General features: G+C 29.6%; 1 protein-coding gene across 2 annotated transcripts; it reads right to left on the bottom strand.

Annotated features, from left to right (window-relative positions):
- Positions 1-4,991: 4,991 nt before the first annotated feature.
- On the bottom strand, positions 4,992-6,419 carry LOC135931906 (translocon-associated protein subunit beta-like). Of its 2 annotated transcripts, none has more exons than XM_065469223.1 (5): positions 6,200-6,419; positions 6,058-6,156; positions 5,772-5,883; positions 5,555-5,632; positions 4,992-5,224 (listed from the first exon to the last, which is right to left on the bottom strand). In XM_065469223.1, the coding sequence occupies exons 1-5, from the start codon at positions 6,397-6,399 to the stop codon at positions 5,105-5,107; spliced, it is 609 nt and encodes a 202-aa protein (XP_065325295.1). In that variant the 5' UTR covers positions 6,400-6,419; the 3' UTR covers positions 4,992-5,104. The 2 variants fall into 2 exon arrangements, with proteins under 2 accessions (XP_065325295.1, XP_065325296.1); XM_065469224.1 differs by lacking the exon at positions 4,992-5,224 and adding an exon at positions 5,239-5,509.
- Positions 6,420-19,359: the final 12,940 nt, after the last annotated feature.

Raw genomic sequence — 19,359 nt, forward strand, 5'->3', positions numbered from 1 at the left:
TAAATAATTACACCCCATCATCATAATGACTTTACAATAATTAACTTTTATAAATCTAAAAATAAAATGTCAACGCGATTAAACTAAAACATAAAATTATATAAAAAAAAATGACTCACCAATTTAACTAAAACATAAAATTATAAAAATAAAAATGACTCATCAAATGCAATACATACTGACTTTACGAAAAATCAAATTTTACAAATCAAAGTCTCCCAATTATGACAATATTTAGATGTTTTTTAAAATTAAAGCTTCTTGATCTGAACGATATTGCTCTTCGCTATTTTATGCATCTATTTAAATTGTGATATTTTTATTATTAAGATCAAAATATTTTGCAAATTTTGAGAAGGGTAATTCCAAAATATCATTTTCTGAAGAAAATACGTAGTTCTGCCTCAAAATTCTCTCCCATGTGTATCTCCATTGCCAGAAATTTATGTTAAATTAGATTTATAAACCTGATTTTTGAATATAAATTCATAAGTAAATTTAAAATTAATGATATAATTATGATATTTCGATTCGATAGTATATTATATAAAATTTTAAAGTAAGTGTAGTAACTTGCTATTTAGCTACTTTTCTAAAAAGGAGAGCGGCATCGCTATTCCTATTTTTTTTAGTAGCGTGCTATTAGATACCGCTACTAACGTTACTTTAACAACTCTTTTTTCCGATATAAAAAAATAATCACCGACTAAAAAAGATTTTTGAAGATTACTTTTTATAAAATAAACATTTTTTTAAACAAAGGAATGAAAGGACAGGTTTAAGCTCTCCTCCCAGAATTATAATAAAATACATAGAATTATGTAATTTTAAATACATGGAATTTTTTATCAAAAGACATTCACAATTTATTTTTAATCATGGCTTTCATATAAATATTGGTATTTAGTTCCATATAAAAAAAATTCCCGATTTTCAAATAACATAATTACTTAAAACAAGAAAAATAATTTAATTACCTGGCAATTTCCTTTTATTCATTAATATTATCATGTTATATTTTGAATTTGGACATATGAACTTTTATAATAGCTATTAACTTTGGACATATCAGGGACGAAGCGTCCATAGAAGCAAGGGAAGCATTGCTTCCCTTGAAATTTTTTTTACAAAATTCTTAGATAAACTTAATATAATCTTTATACTATGCTAAAAAAAAATAAAATTACTTCCTTAAAATAATTAATATATTTTTTATAACGTTAAAAAGATTTATAATATTTTACTACGACAAAAAATTTAGGTTAAAAAATTTACTATTATTTTTACTATGTTCAAAAATTTACTATTATTTTTCCTACTTAAAAAAATTTACTATTATATTTACTATGTTAAAAAATGATGGAAGCAAATTTAATATTGCATAGAAAACTTTGATGTTTTTTGGAGAAATTTAAATGTAAAGGAAAATATTGAAGACAATTTAGATAAAAAAACGTAATAGATCCGGATTGCCTAATACAAGAGAATTTTATAAAAATTTGATAATTAAAATAATAGATACTATAATCAATGAAATTGATTTTCGGTTTGATACATTAAAAAATATCAAATTCGTCAAATTGTTAGATATTAGTAAATTTCAAATATTTGATCAAAATTTCCCAAAATATTTATTGACACTTATTCTCAATTTTTCGACTTACACAAGCTGGAAACCGAATTAAAGGTAGTGTTTCGTGACGATGAATTTAGAAAGAGAAAAAATGTTTATGCTTGAATTTTTAATTAATACCGATTTGATGAAAAGTTTTAAAGAGTTTTTTAAATTATGCAAATTCATTTTAACTTTGCAGAACGGGGGTTTTCATCTTTAAAAATAATCAAATCTTATTGTAGAAACAGAATGAGTCAAAATCGATTATCGAATCTAGCTTTGATTTCTATTGAAAAAAAATTATTGAAAAATTTAAAATCTAGTAATAACTTTTATAATTCAGTACTTGATCTATAAATCTTAGTTTTTTATGGTTTGACTAATAAATAAAATAAAAAAATTTTATTGCTTCCCTAGTAGTAAACTTGACGCCTCGTCACTTGGACATATGAACTTTTATAATAGCTATTAACTTTGGACACGCTAATAAAGTGACTTTTGATGTACCCCAAAATAAGTGATTACCAAAACAAGAATGTTTCTAAGATTGATATCAATTAAAGATTGAAAAAAAAATATAGACTAATAATTTTAAAAAATTGAATAAACGAAATTGCTATATCATTATTATGAAAAATCCCTTTTTATATCGTATATTATAAAATATGAGACTCAATGTCTCTGGTTGCAGCTTTGATATTTTTTTATTATCTTCAGATTGAGTTGTTTTTTTTTTTGGGGGGGGGGGGGGGATTATCTTTAGCTCACCAAAAATAAGATGGATTAAGGTGTAATAGAAAAAACAATTATATTAGATAAATTTTTACCCTCTAGTACTAAGGTTGAGCGATTGTATAATAATGTAATATTAAGTTCACTTTTATAATCGGAATTAGAAAAGGTCAAACTTCTATTCTATACGATTATAGTATCTTTGGAAAGTGTCAGATTTTTTTTTATAGTTATTACAATTTTTGTTATGTAAAAATTAGATTCTAAAATAAAATATGCCTATAGTATTGTTTTTTATAGCTGCGTTTACTTTAAGAAAGGAGGAAGGGGAGTTTTAATTAGTGACCAGCTCAGAAATCGACGTTGTTTTTAAATCTAGGCATTTTACATTTAAATTCTAATTTAATATATTATAAAATCTCTAATCATCAAGATATTAATCATATTGTTTAATCTTGATCCTTGTAATTTACTCTTACTCCTAATTAATGAGTGATAAAAGATAAGCTTTAAAAAATTAGATTCAAAATTCATATATGGTGTTAGATCAAAAGCTGTTTTTAATGTGTTCAGCTTAAATATTGAGCTAACCTCTACTTTAAAAATATGAGGTTTAGAACCTACCGAGCAACAATTGTAAATAAATGGTCGTATTAATTTTTAGACTCCTGGAAAATAATTGTTAACCCAAAGATTTTAGAATAAATTTGATATTTTAGAATGAATATCTTATATCCAAGGCAAAGTCTGACAAAAACTCATAACTTTCTATACTGTACAAACCTTATAAATTTTGAAATATTATTCCTGCTTGGCTAATGGCATGATTATTTCTGCTTGGCTAATGGCATGTAGGGCTTCAAAATTATTCTATACTTTATACTAAGATTGATAGATAACAAAAATGTTACATTAAGCTTCTTTTGAATCCACAGCGACCAAGTACGAAGCTATTTTACCCAAAGTTTATTTCTTTTTTATGTATAATCTATTATTACAAGATGGAGGGTTATCAAACATTCACAGATTTAAAAAACTCAAGAAAAAAAGCAGTGATCTCCTAAAAACTATAATACCATTTTAATGTAAATAATAAAAAATCTTTATTAAATACATTTTCAAATTTTTACCACAAATTTCTTAACTCAATTTTGTTAGCTCTAATAAAAACTTAATGTGCCCCCCCCAATAGTCCTATATTTATTAATTCTAAATAAATGATAATTTAGAATTTAAATTACCCATCTCCACCAGAATTTATTTAAAATAATTTTTTCAATTAGATGAGTTGAGATCATTCACTATTTGCCTATTTTTTGACACACTAAAAGGGATTATTAACTTTCGTATTCTGTATGAAGATAATAATATAGAAAGTAGGGATGTACCGATATTTTTATCGGATTGGGCCAATTTTTCACCCATTTTAAAATATCGGTTATTGGCCAATATTATAAAATTTCCTGATCCGATCCGATAAAAAATGACGTTTTTAACAAAAATATGTCATAAAATTTTTAAAAAAAGTTATATCTATTTATTTTTATAAATAAAATCGAAATCCATTTATTATATATTTTTAATAATAATAATTAATTAATAAACATTCTGCCATATTGTTATTTTTTTTGCGCATTGTGTTTATAAAAGTGTGCGATAATCTCTGCATAATCTGTTTTTAGTGAAGCTGGTGATATTGTCAGTTAGCATTGTCACAGACTGATCTCTGATAAATTGGAAATTTTGGTATTTTTAAAAAGAAATCTTCGATATATTAATATTAAATATTATTTTAATTTATTTCAAATTTCATAATATATTTGTTTATTACTAAATATGTATACAGATTAATGTTATTACTTATTATATAAAAGTAATTTAACAATAAAAATATACTTTTAGAATTGCAATTAAATTGAATATAAACTATAACTGATCATTATAATATATTTAAATGACATAAGTTATGGTATAGTTAGATTTTAGATGTTATACTAATAAAAAGTATATTTAAAATTAGAACCATTGGTATCTTTACAGAATACAAAATTTGATTATCGGATCGGTAATAAGCCAATATCAATTTAGGGAATATCGGATAAGATTGGCCACCAAAAAGTGGTATCAGTACACCCCTAATAAGTAGGTTCTATTTAATGCTATGGTGTCTTCTTTAACATTAAAATCCAGCTACTCTTAATAAAATTTGCCTTAATTCTTTTGTAATTAAAAAAAATAATATACCTTATGCAGAGACCTGCAGAGGTACCATTTGCATGGCCCCAGATTTTTTGCAGAGATACCATTTGCCAGCCTGGGTTTTATATTTTCAGGCCTAGTCTAGATTTTTTTTTTTTAATTACGATCCAGCCATGATTTTCTTAAAATATATTACATTAATTTTTTATAGCCAATAATGGTGATCTAGGATATTTAGTCTCATAATATATGGCCTGACCTGGGTGATTTTTAAAAAAAAATTTTTTGTAAGCCTGGCCCAGGTTATTAAAAAAAATAAAATATGGCCTGGCCCATGTACCCAGTCTTGCAGGTCTCTGATTTTATGAATCAAAAAATATTCAAATAATTATTTAAGTAGTTTTATATTCATTATATAATGTTCAAACTAAAAATCTGTCTATTATGTTCATTTACACATATATGGTGTATATTGAAATATAATCAATCTGGTTATCAATTTAAAGGATATTTTCTAACAATAATTTTATTGTGCCCAATATACATATTTTTGTTAAATTATTTTTTTTTTGTGTTTTTCTTCAAGATATTTTCATATTTAGTTTTGCTTTTGTACCAAAATAGGAAAGGAATGAGCAAGGAAGGAAGTGTCATAATGGCAAATGTAAACCAATCAATCTGATTAATTATATCATTAAAAAGGTTAAATGTTAAGATGTTTAAATTTAATAAAATTTATTTTTATAACAATTTGTTGCACAATGATAAATTAAAAAAAATAAAAATTATGTAAGTATAAAATGGTCATTTTATAAAAACAGAAGTTGGACTACAAGTTTCCATAGAAAATATTGGTTTTATATGAATATTAGAAAATATCAGATTAGATTGATAAAAAATTTATGGATTGAAACTGTCCCAGTTACCGAACTAGTAATCTTTTTATGGTTGTAACTAAAGTAACTTTTAACAAAACTAGTCTTGGGTATAAATTTTTAAATAATTTACCAGATGAGATGAAAACAATTTTTGATATTCCTTCAACGGTATAATATGGACAACACCAGGAGCACTTGTATAGAATGACTTGTAAATTTATTTCATTTTATAAATTGATGTCATTTAATAAAAATTGAAGTTACTTATGCAATGCAATATAATATATAAAATTAATAATTATTCAATTTATGCTATTTTTTATACAGTTTAATTAGACATAACTAACTTGATGTTTAACTGAATTGGGTGAATCAAGATATGATATCTCTGCAAATGTTAGGTTATAATTGCCTGCAAATTTAGGTTTCAATATTATAGAGTGCGTGACATTTTCTTTACTAGATTTAATATTTTTATAATTAAAAATATAAAAAGCAAGGATAATAAATAATCTAACCATTAACTATAATATATTTTTTAATTGACAATAATAAAGGAACATCACCAATAATTTAAAGATAAATATTATCTTAAGATAAATTCTAAACGTTATTTCTAAAATAAATTCTTACGCATTAATCTTATCCCATTTAACATCTGCTATACCATGTTCTGTAATAAAAGAATCTGCATCAAATATTTTATCCTTCAACGTAATATCATAAGCAGCACTTTAAATTGATAATAATTATATTATCATTTATATATAATTACTCATCTCCAATGTTATAAATATTAAAAACAATGATTAGGTCTTTATCTTGAGCAACATATTTATTGACTAATATTTTAGATGCTATTAAAAATGCAGGGGTAGTTTTTATATCATGTTTATCACTATCTTGAGAATAACTCAGGATAAATAATGCCAAAAGTGAACAAAAGAATATAATATTTATCTTATAAGACTTCATACGCGTGTAGACGTGAAAAAAGAAGGATAGAAGATTGGAATAAAAAAAGTTATCGCTATAGTGTCCGTTAGGAAACAGCAACTATAATTTAACTTACTTATGAAAATAGAGAGGTCTATACTTTACTGATATTGATTAATTATTAAACGAATTAAATTTTATGTGGGCTTCCATATCAATTATCAAATCTATTAGCAGAAATTCCGAAATGAATTTGAAGCATGGAGTTCCTCATAAAAATTACACTTATAATTAATAATTAAGAGCCGCTTGATTATAAAAACGGTATAATTTTACAAAAATTGGAAAAACAAGAAATAGGTTAAGGCATGTATGACTGGTTTAAAATTTTTTAAATCTTTCTTATTTTTTTCCTTACCTGTTTTACGTCATGTACCTTGTACCTATTAGATGGTTAACACTTATAACAGCGATTGATATGATATTTTATCATTCTCTAAAAAATATTTTTTATATAAAAATAATAAAAGTTGTTCTATGATTTTTTATAGTTATTACATACGATTTTTTTTAAAAATGCTACACACGATTTCGACTCTTTATTTTACTTTATTAATACTCACAAATTTAAATATATAATAATCTATTAACGCGGAAACCAAAAATTAATCAATTCAAAAAAAATTACTAAAAAAAATTAATCAATCAATTATATTTAAAAAATCTAATAATAAATTTATTGAATGATTTTTCCCTTTTTAAAGGATTTTTATATTTTTTAAATTTTTACAAATAAATACAAATTTATTAATAATCGAATAAAAAATATATTTTTTATTAATTGTGACTCATGAAAATAATATTATTTTTAAGACGATGACTCAATAAAATAATATTAATTTTACGACGATGACTCAATAAAATATTTTAAATTTTACGACGATGACTCAATAAAATATTATAAATTTTTATACGCTGACTAAAATAAAAAGACATATATAACACGCCCCCACTATTTGAAAACCAAACCTCGCACTCCAATCTTTTTCAACAGAATATACATATATTGATTCCTATTCTAGCGAGATGTTATAAACTCAGGTATTTATATTGGACATTCTCTCAGGATACATTTCTGCAACATGATTTTCCTTTATAATTTTAGATAATTTATTTCCATATTGCCCCTCCTCATATCCCCGATCGCTATCTTCCCGGTTCCACTCCTCTTTTCAATTGGTCCCGATGCCGAAATCCCTCTCTCCCGTCGGTGAATTGCACTCGATTTAATTTGTGTCCTAGGTTTTCCATGATCACCCCGGATTTCCACCTTCTTGTACCGCCATATATTCTTGCCCACACGGGCTGTCCCACTCCAAACTCAGGCGTTTCTGTTATCTCCCTTTCCGTCTCTTGTTGGGGTTTCGGCTTTAATAAATCCAATAGTATTCTGGTTCGCCTCCCTAAAAACTTTTTGGCTGGAGATTGTTCTTCCCTTTTCGACTGTTGTTATAATATGCTACTGCTATCCAAATTTCCCCATCTCCACACTTTAATTTTCTTAACCAGTTCTTGACAACCGATACCATCCTTTCTGCCTGACCATTCGAGCTCGGATGATATGGTGGTGCTAAAATATGTCTTACTCCAGTTTCCAAACAGAACGCTTTAAATTGTACATTGATAAACGCCGGACCTCCGCCAGATACTATCGTTTGAGCAACTCCAAACCTGGCCCATAGATTTTTCAACGTTTTCACTACTTGCGTTGTTAACCCCCTTACTTCCTCATACTCCACCCATTTTGAGTACGCGTCCACCACTAGTATATAAATCTTATTCTCAAAGTCAAAGATTTCAACATTTATCCTCTCCCACGGCTGCGTCGCCTTTGGTCAAACACTGTCCTTATGAGGCATCTTGGCACGTATTGCACATCAAACAACTCCTACTGATATTCTTTATATCTCTATTCATTCCCGGCCACCATATATATTCTCTGCCCCATTGTTTCATCTTCTCCACTCCTTGATGCCCCGCATGTATCATTGTCAACACAGTATCCCTTAATTTGAGCGGTACTACACCTCTATTCTCTCGTACCACACAATCATCTACTATGGCCAAATCTTTTTCTATATATTTGTAAGCTTTGTTTGCATCTCGCCATATCTTCCGCCCCTTTATGCATGCCTTGATACGTGTTAATTCGCTATCCCTTAACGTGGCCTTTTTGAGTTGTTCCCACGTTACCGGTCCTCCTTTAGACATTCCTGCCATATCCCTAATCAATTCATGCTCATCCTCCTCCTTCTTACCTTTCGACCCACTATCTTCGACATTCTCTCTCGCTCCACATCTCGAAAGAATATCCAGTAAATAATTCTCTCTTTCCCGCCGATATTTTAATTGTAAGTCAAAACTGCCCACTAGTAATAGCCATCTCTGTAGTCTAGGCGATAACATTAGCTCTTTATTATCTTTCCTAAAAAGATGCACCAACGGTTTGTGGTCTGTGTATATCAAAAATCTACGCCCTATTAAGTACTCCCTACATTTTGTCAATCCAAAAATAACGGCTAAAGCTTCTTGCTCGATAACCGAATATCTAGTTTCCGCCGCCCTAAAAATTCTTGAGAAAAACAAAATAGGTCTCTCCAGGCCGTCTAGACAATGTAATAACGCTCCTCCTACACCTTTATTAGAAGTATCTACGGCCAAAATCACCTTCAAATCGTTATTAAAGCATATTAGAATAGGTTCTCTCCCAATTCGACACTTTAGTTCTTCAAACGCTACTTCCTGTTCCTTTTCCCATATAAATCGTTCTCCCTTCTTCAGTAATTTATACAATGGTGCCGCTATCTGCGCAAAACCTTCCACAAACCGATGATAATAATTTACCATCCCTAGAAAAGCCTGTACTTCCACTTTATTATTTGGTCTCACCATACTGGTTATTCCGGCCATATTTTTATCCAATGGTCTTACTTCTCTTCCATTAATCTTGTGTCCTAGATACACCACCTCCGATACTCCCAACACACTTTTCTAGGCACTCGCGGGCAATCCTTTACCCTTAATTCTTCGGAATACTTCCTCTAATCTCTGGGTATGCTGCTCAAGAGTCACCCCCGTTACTAACACATCGTCCATGTAGTAAAAAAACTCCTTCTAGGCCTTGAAAAACGGCTGCCATAGTTCGCTGAAAAATAGGAGCTGATACACTAAGTCCAAATGGCAATCTACAAAACGCAAACAATCCTTTCGGCGTAGTAATGGTCAATAGATGCTGCACCTCTAGCTTCACCCGCAATTGTAGGTAGGCATTTGAAAAATCCACCTTTGAAAAATATATACTTCCTTTAAGACTGGCTAATATCTCCTCAATTCGCGGCAAGGTATATTTCACTTCCATTACCCACGGGTTTAACGTGACCCAAAAATCCGCGCACAACCGGAGCTTTCCGTTGGCCTTCTTTACCGGCACCAATGGCGTTGCCAACTCGCTGTATTCCACCGGACACACATCCAATTCTATTTCCACTTCTCTCCGTTACTCGAACGGTACTCGTCGCAATCCACAAAATTTTGGCATACAGCCCTCCTTCATTTTGATATCAACTTCATAATCTCTCAGACATCCTAAACCTTCATCAAAAATTTCTTGATAATTATCCACTAATTTACGTACTCCTTCTTGCACTTCGATTATTCCTAATTTCATCTCTTTATTTTGCAATTCCGTGTCGTTACGCAGATCCGTTTTCTTTATTTCCACTTCAACTCCTCGAATACACGCTTTTCCTTTCCCCTTTTGTTCTTACTCTTCGATCTCCTTCATCCACATCTCGGGCAACCTCCCTTCATTCCAAAAATTCCCATCGTCTTCCACCCAACAGATCTTCCCCATTTCTCTACTAGAATTATTCTCCCCGATTTTTTTCTTAGAAATTCGCCCCAATTACCCCCTTAGAATTACCTTTCACCAATGAGTTCCCCCCTATTACTCCCCAATGAGTTCCCCCGATTATTCCCCAATTAGTTCCCCCAATTACTCCCCAATGAGTCCCCCCGATTACTCCCCAATGAGTCCCCCTTATTACTCCCCAATGTGCTCCCCCCCAATTACTCCCCAATGTGTCCCCCCGATTACTCCCCAATGAGTCCCTCCAATTACTCTCCAACGAGTCCCCCGATTACTCCACAATGAGTCCCCCCAATTACTCCCCAATGAGTCCCCCCTATTACTCCCCAAGGAGTCCCCCTGATTACTTCCCAATGAGTTCCCCCGATTACTCCCCAATGCGTTCCCCTTATTACTTCCCCCGATTTCTCTTCCCAAAATATTCTCCCCTATTTCCCTTCTAGAATCATGAAACCCTATTCCTAGAATCATGAACCCCTATTTCCCCTTCAGAATTTACTTCGCTTATTCCAGATGTTAACTCATATCAAAATCTAGTATGTTAGATATATTGATAAAGCAAAAACACCTAAAATCTTGGAAGAAATTATGTTTGGAAGAAATTATGCAGATATATTGAAGCCTTTGAATTATTTACAATTTAAGTGTGCCAAATTAGAAATAAATAATTTTGGAGCTAGAAAATAAGTACTATAGTGATATGATGAAAGCAATTAAGATCTTATATATTATTGTATTGTCAATGTATTCAAATATTTTTAATTAAATTTTTCAGAAACTTTGGTCATATCAAAAGAAAGCATTTACTGTTTTTTTCTGATTTTTTCCTATCTCAAAAAGAATTTTTTTATAAGCACCATGTCTTTAAGCTAATTTTGGATGAAAAAAAAAATTTATAAAATAAATATTAAACGATATATTTACTCGCAGATACTAACGCCTAAAATTGCGTTTCAAAAATTATAAGGTTAAATTATTTATAAAATAAGTTCTCTACGCCGGCTAGTCATTATTGCATATTCATCTATAATGTGATCTATAGGAATGGTATTAATAATATTTTTTTCTATGCTCAATAGAGCCAACGAATTTAATCGTTCCTGACCCATTGTCGATCAAAGATATGTTTTCACCCGTTTTAATGCTGAAAACGATCTTTCACATGAGCAGGAATTAAAAGGTATAGTTAACGCAATTTTAAGGCAATTAAATATACGAGGGAATATATCTATGGGTAAGATTTTTATCAAATCTATTATTGATTTACACGTAGATTCGTGTTTTTTAATATAGGTTAAAATATAAGCCTTTAATATTATGTATTCTTCCATTGGATCAGGAAGATTATAATGTAAGATAAAAGGTTTAATGATATCATTATTTAAAAAAAGGGGGGAGGAGGGATGTAAAGCATTTATAGCTATTAAAATATCTGTGTTTTCTTGGCAAAATCTCTTTTTTAATTCTTTTATCATAATATCCAAAATTGGATAAAAGACATGACACTTATAAAAAGTTTCTGTTTGATCAGAATGATTAGAAGAAACAATATCATCTATTTGAATATAATTATTCAAAATGGTAGAAGGTATATTTGCTCTTTTATTTGTTATTTTTATATTATATAAATTGCAAAATTTATTTACTTAGGTAAATAATGAAGAAAAATACGAATTATTTCTTAAATTTGACAAAGAACTGATAAGAGACTCAATAAGAGCCAATGCTGTTGATATGTCCGAATCTGATTTTTGCAAAAAAATAGAAATATTGGAACACATAGATTAATTTTTGGAATATAAACATACACATAATTGTATCATATTGTAAAAGAATATTTAAAATTCCCTTTGCTTTCACCACATCACCATGGTCTATATTTTCTAGATAAGAAATAATTGCAGGGAAAGTCATTTTTACTGCCTCTATAGTTCTAATATGGGATCCCCAACGTGTAGAACTCAAGGCATCAATATTTTTGGATTTTAACCCTAATCTTAATTGCAAATCAAGAAATTTATTGTGATGGATAACAGATATTGAGAAAAAAGCATGAATACCTTTTAATACATTAAAAAACTTTCTAGATTGAGGTACTGATTTGCAGGCAGAGATCAGTACAAGGTTGAGTTTATGCGCATAGCAGTGCACATATATAGCCATTTTGTGATTTTGGCGATATCTTTCCTGGACTCCTGAAAGATGCCCTTTCATAACACTTGCACCATCATATGCTTGAGCAACGCAAATTGCATTTATGGAATTGTTGTTAAGGTTGTTATTATTGTCTTCGTTAATGACTCTGCATCTAAGTCTTCAACTTTTTGAAAAGATATAAAAGATTCCTCTGGTGTTTTTGTTTTATCAACATATCTAACACATATACTAAATTGCTCATATGAGCTAACATCACGAGTGTCATCAGCCATGACAGAAAAATAGCCTGCCTCCCTTATTTCTGATGCTATGTACTTTACGATTAAGTTTCCAGCTGCAGATAGCATTTGATTTTGTGATTGAGGTGAGCAATAATGGTTAATGATGCTTACTACCTTAAGGTACCATCTATCAAATTTGAATTTTGTTCATTTTTCATTTGGATAGGAACTACCAAATATATTTATAATATATATTTGAAAAATCGTGATTTCTGGATAGCCTCTATGGCCTAGTAGGCAAGAGCTTCTCTTACTTATCCCATGCTCCCAGGTTCGAATCCCGGGAATCATCATGTCAATTTTTTCTTATTCTAACTTGGTGGTTCCATTCTTGGGGGGATGATATATAGAAGGCCGGACTCGACCACGTGATTCCGTATTAATATATTAAATAATAAGGGTATTATTACATTTTAATAAATTTTGGTCGGTATTTAGCAAATTAGATTGGTATTTAAAATATTTCCATACATTCACTTGGTAGTAAGCATCATTAACCAGCAATAATGAGCATTGCCTGGTGGTTTATATGCTATTAAAAATGGATCATACTCTTTCAAACAGTTTAATATTTCACAATAATTTCCTTGATTATTGCTTGTCTTACTTTCATAATGACCTCTAAGGGGAAGTTCCAACTTACCACATAGTATTATAATTTTGAATAATCGTTTCAAATATTCTCTTCTTTCAAGTATTGTTGATTTAGTTAGAGCTATAATTTTTTCTTTAATGGTGCCTTCTATCAATGATTGTTTAAAATGGTTCCAGAGAATTACATTTGTTGCATGACCATTTGTTGCTCCGTGAGTTGTTAAGTATTCTTTTACCTTACGAAATTTTTGATAACCTTGATTAAAAAGGTATCCTTTTTGAGGTTGAGTGGGAAAATTACGACAAGGAAATCAAAAAATAGAGTTTCTGGTTATGCTATATTCAATCCAGGGAAAGGATTTGTACCACTGAGTTTGAAAGCATCGTTTATCTTTACCCATTCCAATATATGGATAGGCACCTAATATAGGTTGCATAGGACCAGTTGTTTTAGTACCCAGATCTAATTCGTATCGGTTCTATATCGCTAAATCAAAAAGCGCTAAAAATATATCATTGGTAGGCACCCATTTTGATTACCAAAAAGATTACCAAAGATGGCCACCAATATTTGATCTAGATTACGATTTTTATTTAATACTATGAAGATTCAAACCGTCGCAAAAAACTTAGCTAAATTACTTAAGCTTAGGAAATTAGAAATCAAAGTATGTTTAATATAATTTACATATAAAATTTTTTTTTAGAAAACAAACAAAAATAAAAATTACATAGAATATTTGGGATATCAATATTTACTACATAAATCTGGTAAAAGTGCCATATATTACTATTGCCGCAACAAAAAATGCGGCGGCAGAGCAAAACTCAGCATAAATTGCGACTTTAGTATAACTAAAAGTCATGCAGAAACCTGTAAACCAATCCAAGGTATTTAAATTTAATTACAAATATATATTATTATATTTTTAGGTGTTTTGCCTTTATCATCTAATAGTATCTTAGAACAACTCAATTCAAATTTTAAAGGTATGAATATTTTATCTCATAATTTTTAAACAAAAAACTCAATATTAAAGATGATCCATTACCAACTACTTCTCAGGCACCTTCACTTAACATTCCAAATCAAGGTTAAATATTATAAACAATTTTAAATAAATATTGTCATTTTAGGTACAACATATTATAATACCATTATCTAAGCACAGATTTTAAAATAGGTGATATTCCAATAGCAAGTACTTCCCAAGGGCAATCACTGAACCTTCCTAATCAAGGTTAAATATTATAAACAATTTTAAATAGATATTGTCATTTTAGGTACAACATATTATAATACCATTATCTAAGCACAAATTTTAAAATAGGTGATATTCCAATAGCAAGTACTTCCCAAGGGCAATTACTGAACCTTCCTAATCAAGGTTAAATATTATAAACAATCTTAAATAAATATTGTCATTTTAGGTACAACATATTAAAATACCATTATCTAAGCACAAATTTTAAAATAGGTGATATTCCAATAGCAAGTACTTCCCAAGGACAATCACTGAATCTTCCTAATCAAGGTTAAATATTATAAACAATCTTAAATAAATATTGTCATTTTAGGTACAACATATTATAATACCATTATCTAAGCACAAATTTTAAAATAGGTGATATTCCAATAGCAAGTACTTCCCAAGGGCAATCACTGACCCTCTCAAATCCAAGTTAAAAACTATAAATACTATTAAATAAATATTATAATTTTAGGTACAACATATTATATAACCATTATCTAAACACAATTTTTAAAATAGGTTCAAAGTCATTCAGCTTACACATCCCCTCTTTGCTCATATATCTCCCCATATATTCCTGATTTTCAAAGTAACATTTTTATAACAAATCAATTTAATCTATAAAATATAGATGCTCCCAACATATCAAATTAATTCAGAAATAGAAAGTAATAATTCTTAATGAAAATATATATATCACTATATATATAGGCAATTATTTTTTAGAAAATATGGATAATTATGGATTTGCAGAATCTCTAATAGATTTTAATGAAAATATACATATTTTTGGTAAATTTCTATATAAACATCTAAAAAATTTCTTATATTTTAGAGGAACCGACATTTATCGATAGCCAAAAGAGCAAATCATTGCTCTTTTTTCAAAATTTTCTTTACCGTTACAACGGTACATACAGGAATACAATTTACTACCGTTGCTTAAAAGCTGATTGTAAAGTGACGTGTAAATATATTCAGGGATACACAATATCCAAAATGCACGAACATCAAAATCATGCTATACTTTTTCGCAAATTAAAAACTTTGCAAACAGTAAAAGCAACGGTACAACAAAATCCTTTAGATACAAGGATGAATATCTATCTAAAGGTATTAAACCAACAATGCTCTGAAGATCCAGATATAATCAATTATCCAGGAGCCTTACCACCTTTTATTTCCGTTAAAAACACGATTAACCGTGTTTTAAAACAAACCAGGCCAAATATTCCCATTAGCAATGACACAATTGTATTGACCACTGAATTGATAACAACATTCAGTGGTGATAGCTTCTTAATAAAAAACAATAATAACAAATTTATTGTATTTGGGTCTGTCATGTTTTAGTCAGTTTATCTTCCTATACAAAATTCATTTATATGGATGGGACTTTTTACACAGGTCCACGTTTTTTTAGCCAATTATATACTATACATATCATGTATAATCAAACGATGATCCCTATCATATATGCACTTCTTCCAGATAAAAGGAAGGAGTCATATATTGAGCTATTTCAAATAATCGTGGAATATGGGACATTGAATGGTATCCAGTTTTTACCAGACATGGCACAAACCGACTATGAAGCAGGAGCGAAATCTGCTCTACAATTTGTATTTCCCAATATTTTAGTAAAGGGTAAAGTTTAAATTATATATAGTTGTAACATAACTTATTTTTGGGCTGCTTCTTCCACTTTACGCAGGCCATTTGGCGTAAAGTTCAGCATTTAGGCTTAGTCAAGCAGTATAAAAAAGAGACTGCTGTATACACTATTGTTCGAAGGATGAGTGTATTACCTTTATGCAAGAGAGAGGACATTCAAGTGGTCCGTGATTCTTGTGTAGATCTAGCAGCCAATGACCCATTAATATTAAGTTTCTTAATATATATGGATACTACCTGGATAAATTCTGATGCAATCTTTCCTCATCAAATTTGGACCAGGTAATTATTTCATTTTTATTAATTCCTCACAATTTATATAAAAGTTTTTAATATTTTTAACATTTAATACATTGTTTGGTATTAGGTATAAGATTCAAGGTCCTCGCAGTAATATTCATCTCGAAGGATATCACCATTCCCTCAAGCGAATGGCAATAAATGCTCATCCGGACATATATTCATTAATTCGCCTTTTAAAAGATAACCAACGCCTGACAGAACTTAAAGTTATACAAATCAATAACGGGGAAATAGTTACGGAGAAAAAAAAAATATGTGATAATTAATAAAAAAAATTGTTAACTTAACAGCATTATATGATATTACTTCTAATTTTTTTTTTATTGATAAAGTGTCTGATTTAATAAAATCATATTAAATATATATTATTAAATTTAAAATAGTTGTAGATATATTGTTAATAAAAAATTTAATATAAAATTGATAAAAAGACCAATATACTTGGTGTTTCGATTGAAATGATACTTTATTTTACTTATTAATAACTTAGTAAATTTTTTGTTTACATGACAAGATTTTCACTGGATGTAGATATTTATCATAAATCTATATACAGCGTCTACATGAGCGGGAGGGGTAGGAACAGTTTGCATCCTATTTTTTGAGGGGGTAGGAGGTAGGCTGCTTTAATGGGGGTAGGATAAAATTTTTGGGGGGTTATCTATTAAATCTTGAGATGAAATAAGACAAAATTTATTGCTGTAAAAATTAATACTTTTATTATGGAATTATTATAATACAATTCATCGACCAAATCTATATATTGCAAACAATCATACACATTGTTTTCCAAATAAACTATCCTTTTAAATGTAATTTAAGGTTTAGATATTTCAGCAAGCTCATAATGCCATAATAATTAATTCATTGTAAATAATGGGAGTTTTAATTGAATTTATTATCTAAAAAATAAATTATTTATATTCACAAAATATCGATAGATGGTAGTAGAGATAGATTAATTTAAGTTATCCTTTATAAATTCTTTGAAAAGAGTATCAATAAATTAAATAGGTAAAAATAATAATAAAAAGACACCGCCGCCAGGCGGCGGTAATTTTTTAGAAGGTTAGGCAAAGGTTTTTGAAGGGGGTTTGCATCCAATGAAAATCCTGTCTTGTAGACGCTGTCTATATACCCCCTCCCCCTAAAAAAAATTCGCAAATAAAAGAATACTCCCTCTATAACTTCTCTACTATCATCTCGCTAAATATTATTAATATAAAAAAGTTACTTTTTAAAACATGAGGTAGATGTAATTCATCGCATATTATATATGTTTAGGATCAAGTTGTAATTTAAATTAAAATATAACTTGATCCTAAATATATATAATATGCGATGAATTACATCTACCTCACATAAAGATATTGGTATTTTATATTTGGATTCTGGTCTGTATTTTTAGGAACTGCCTTAAGAATAATTATCCGAATATGATTGTTACCTCTCATGCCCTAGTGATAATTTTCTTTGCCATTATACCTATTTTAGTTGGGGGTTTTGGTAATTGATTAATTCCTCTAATACTTTCATCTCCTAATATAGCCTTCCCACGAATAAATAATATATCATTTTGGTTACTTCCTCCTAGAATAATTCTTCTATTAACAAGAAGTATAACTGAATCAGGTTGTGCAACTGGATGAACCCTTTATCTACCCCTCTCTTCCCTAATTGGTCATCCCTCACCATCTACAGATTTGGAAATCTTAAGACTGCATATCGCAGGAATTAGATCATTACTGGGAGCTATAAACTTTATTACCACAATTATTACCCTTCGCCCAGCCGGAATACCTATAGAAAAACTATCATTATTTTTGTGATCTTCACTTATTCGCCTTTTTACTTTTATTAAGTTTACCTATATTAGCTGGAGCATTAACAGTACTAATTTTAGACCGAAATGTCAATACTTCTTTTTTTGATCCTGTTGGTGGGGGTGATCCTATTTTTTTTCAACATTTTTTTGATTTTTTGGGCACCCTGAAGTCTATATTTTAATTTTATCCGGATTTGGTCTTATCTCTCATATTTTAACAGATAACGCCAATAAAAAATTTACCTTTGGTCATCTTAGCATAATCTATGCTATAGCAGGAATTGGAGAGTTAGGTTTTATTGTATGAGCACACCACATATTTAGAGTCGGACTAGATGTTGATACTCGAGCCCTTTTTACATCTGCCACAATAATTATTGCTATCCCCACAGGGATTAAAATTTTTAGTTGACTGGCAACTATATCCGGATCTCCTAACAATTTTTCTATTTCTCAAATTTGAGCATTAAAATTTTTATTTTTATTTACAGTAGGGGGTTTAACAGGAATTATTTTAAGATCTTCCTCCCTTGATATCACACTTCATGACACCTACTATGTAGTCGCCCATTTCCATTATGTTCTCTCTATGGGAGCCGTATTTTCCATCTTCTGGAGTTATACACTTTATGCCTTTAGTACTGGGAGTTTCAACCCCTATAAAAATTAGTCTCCCACAATTTTTCTTAACCTTTATTGGGGTAAATCTAACCTTTTTTCCCCATCACTTTTTAGGATTAGCGGGCATACCTCAACGGTATACAGATTACCCTGATAGATTTACATTTTGAAATAGTGTTTCATCATTAGGGTCCATTATATCAACTATAGCTCTAATTATATTTATGTGAATCTTATGGGACACTCTATCTTCGGACCGAAAGGTCTCTATCACCTCAGCCTATTCAACCCGTTTAGAATACTCTATAGGGTTTCCTCCTTCTACACATACTTTTAATGAAATATCTTCAATCTTTCTTTAAC

The sequence above is a fragment of the Gordionus sp. m RMFG-2023 genome, chromosome 1 (assembly GCF_954871325.1).
Source record: "Gordionus sp. m RMFG-2023 chromosome 1, tfGorSpeb1-WG-v2, whole genome shotgun sequence".
NCBI classification, from domain to species: domain Eukaryota; kingdom Metazoa; phylum Nematomorpha; class Gordioida; order Chordodea; family Parachordodidae; genus Gordionus; species Gordionus sp. m RMFG-2023.

Bases quoted from the DNA above. Each gene is read 5' to 3' on its own strand.
- LOC135931906 (XM_065469223.1), bottom strand. From the start codon at position 6,399: ATGAAGTCTTATAAGATAAATATTATATTCTTTTGTTCACTTTTGGCA. The intron at 6,157-6,199 runs GTAATTATATAT...ATCAATTTAAAG, and splicing joins ATTTATAACATTGGAGATGA to TGCTGCTTATGATATTACGT. The intron at 5,884-6,057 runs GTAAGAATTTAT...TATTAAATCTAG, and splicing joins AAATGGGATAAGATTAATGC to TAAAGAAAATGTCACGCACT.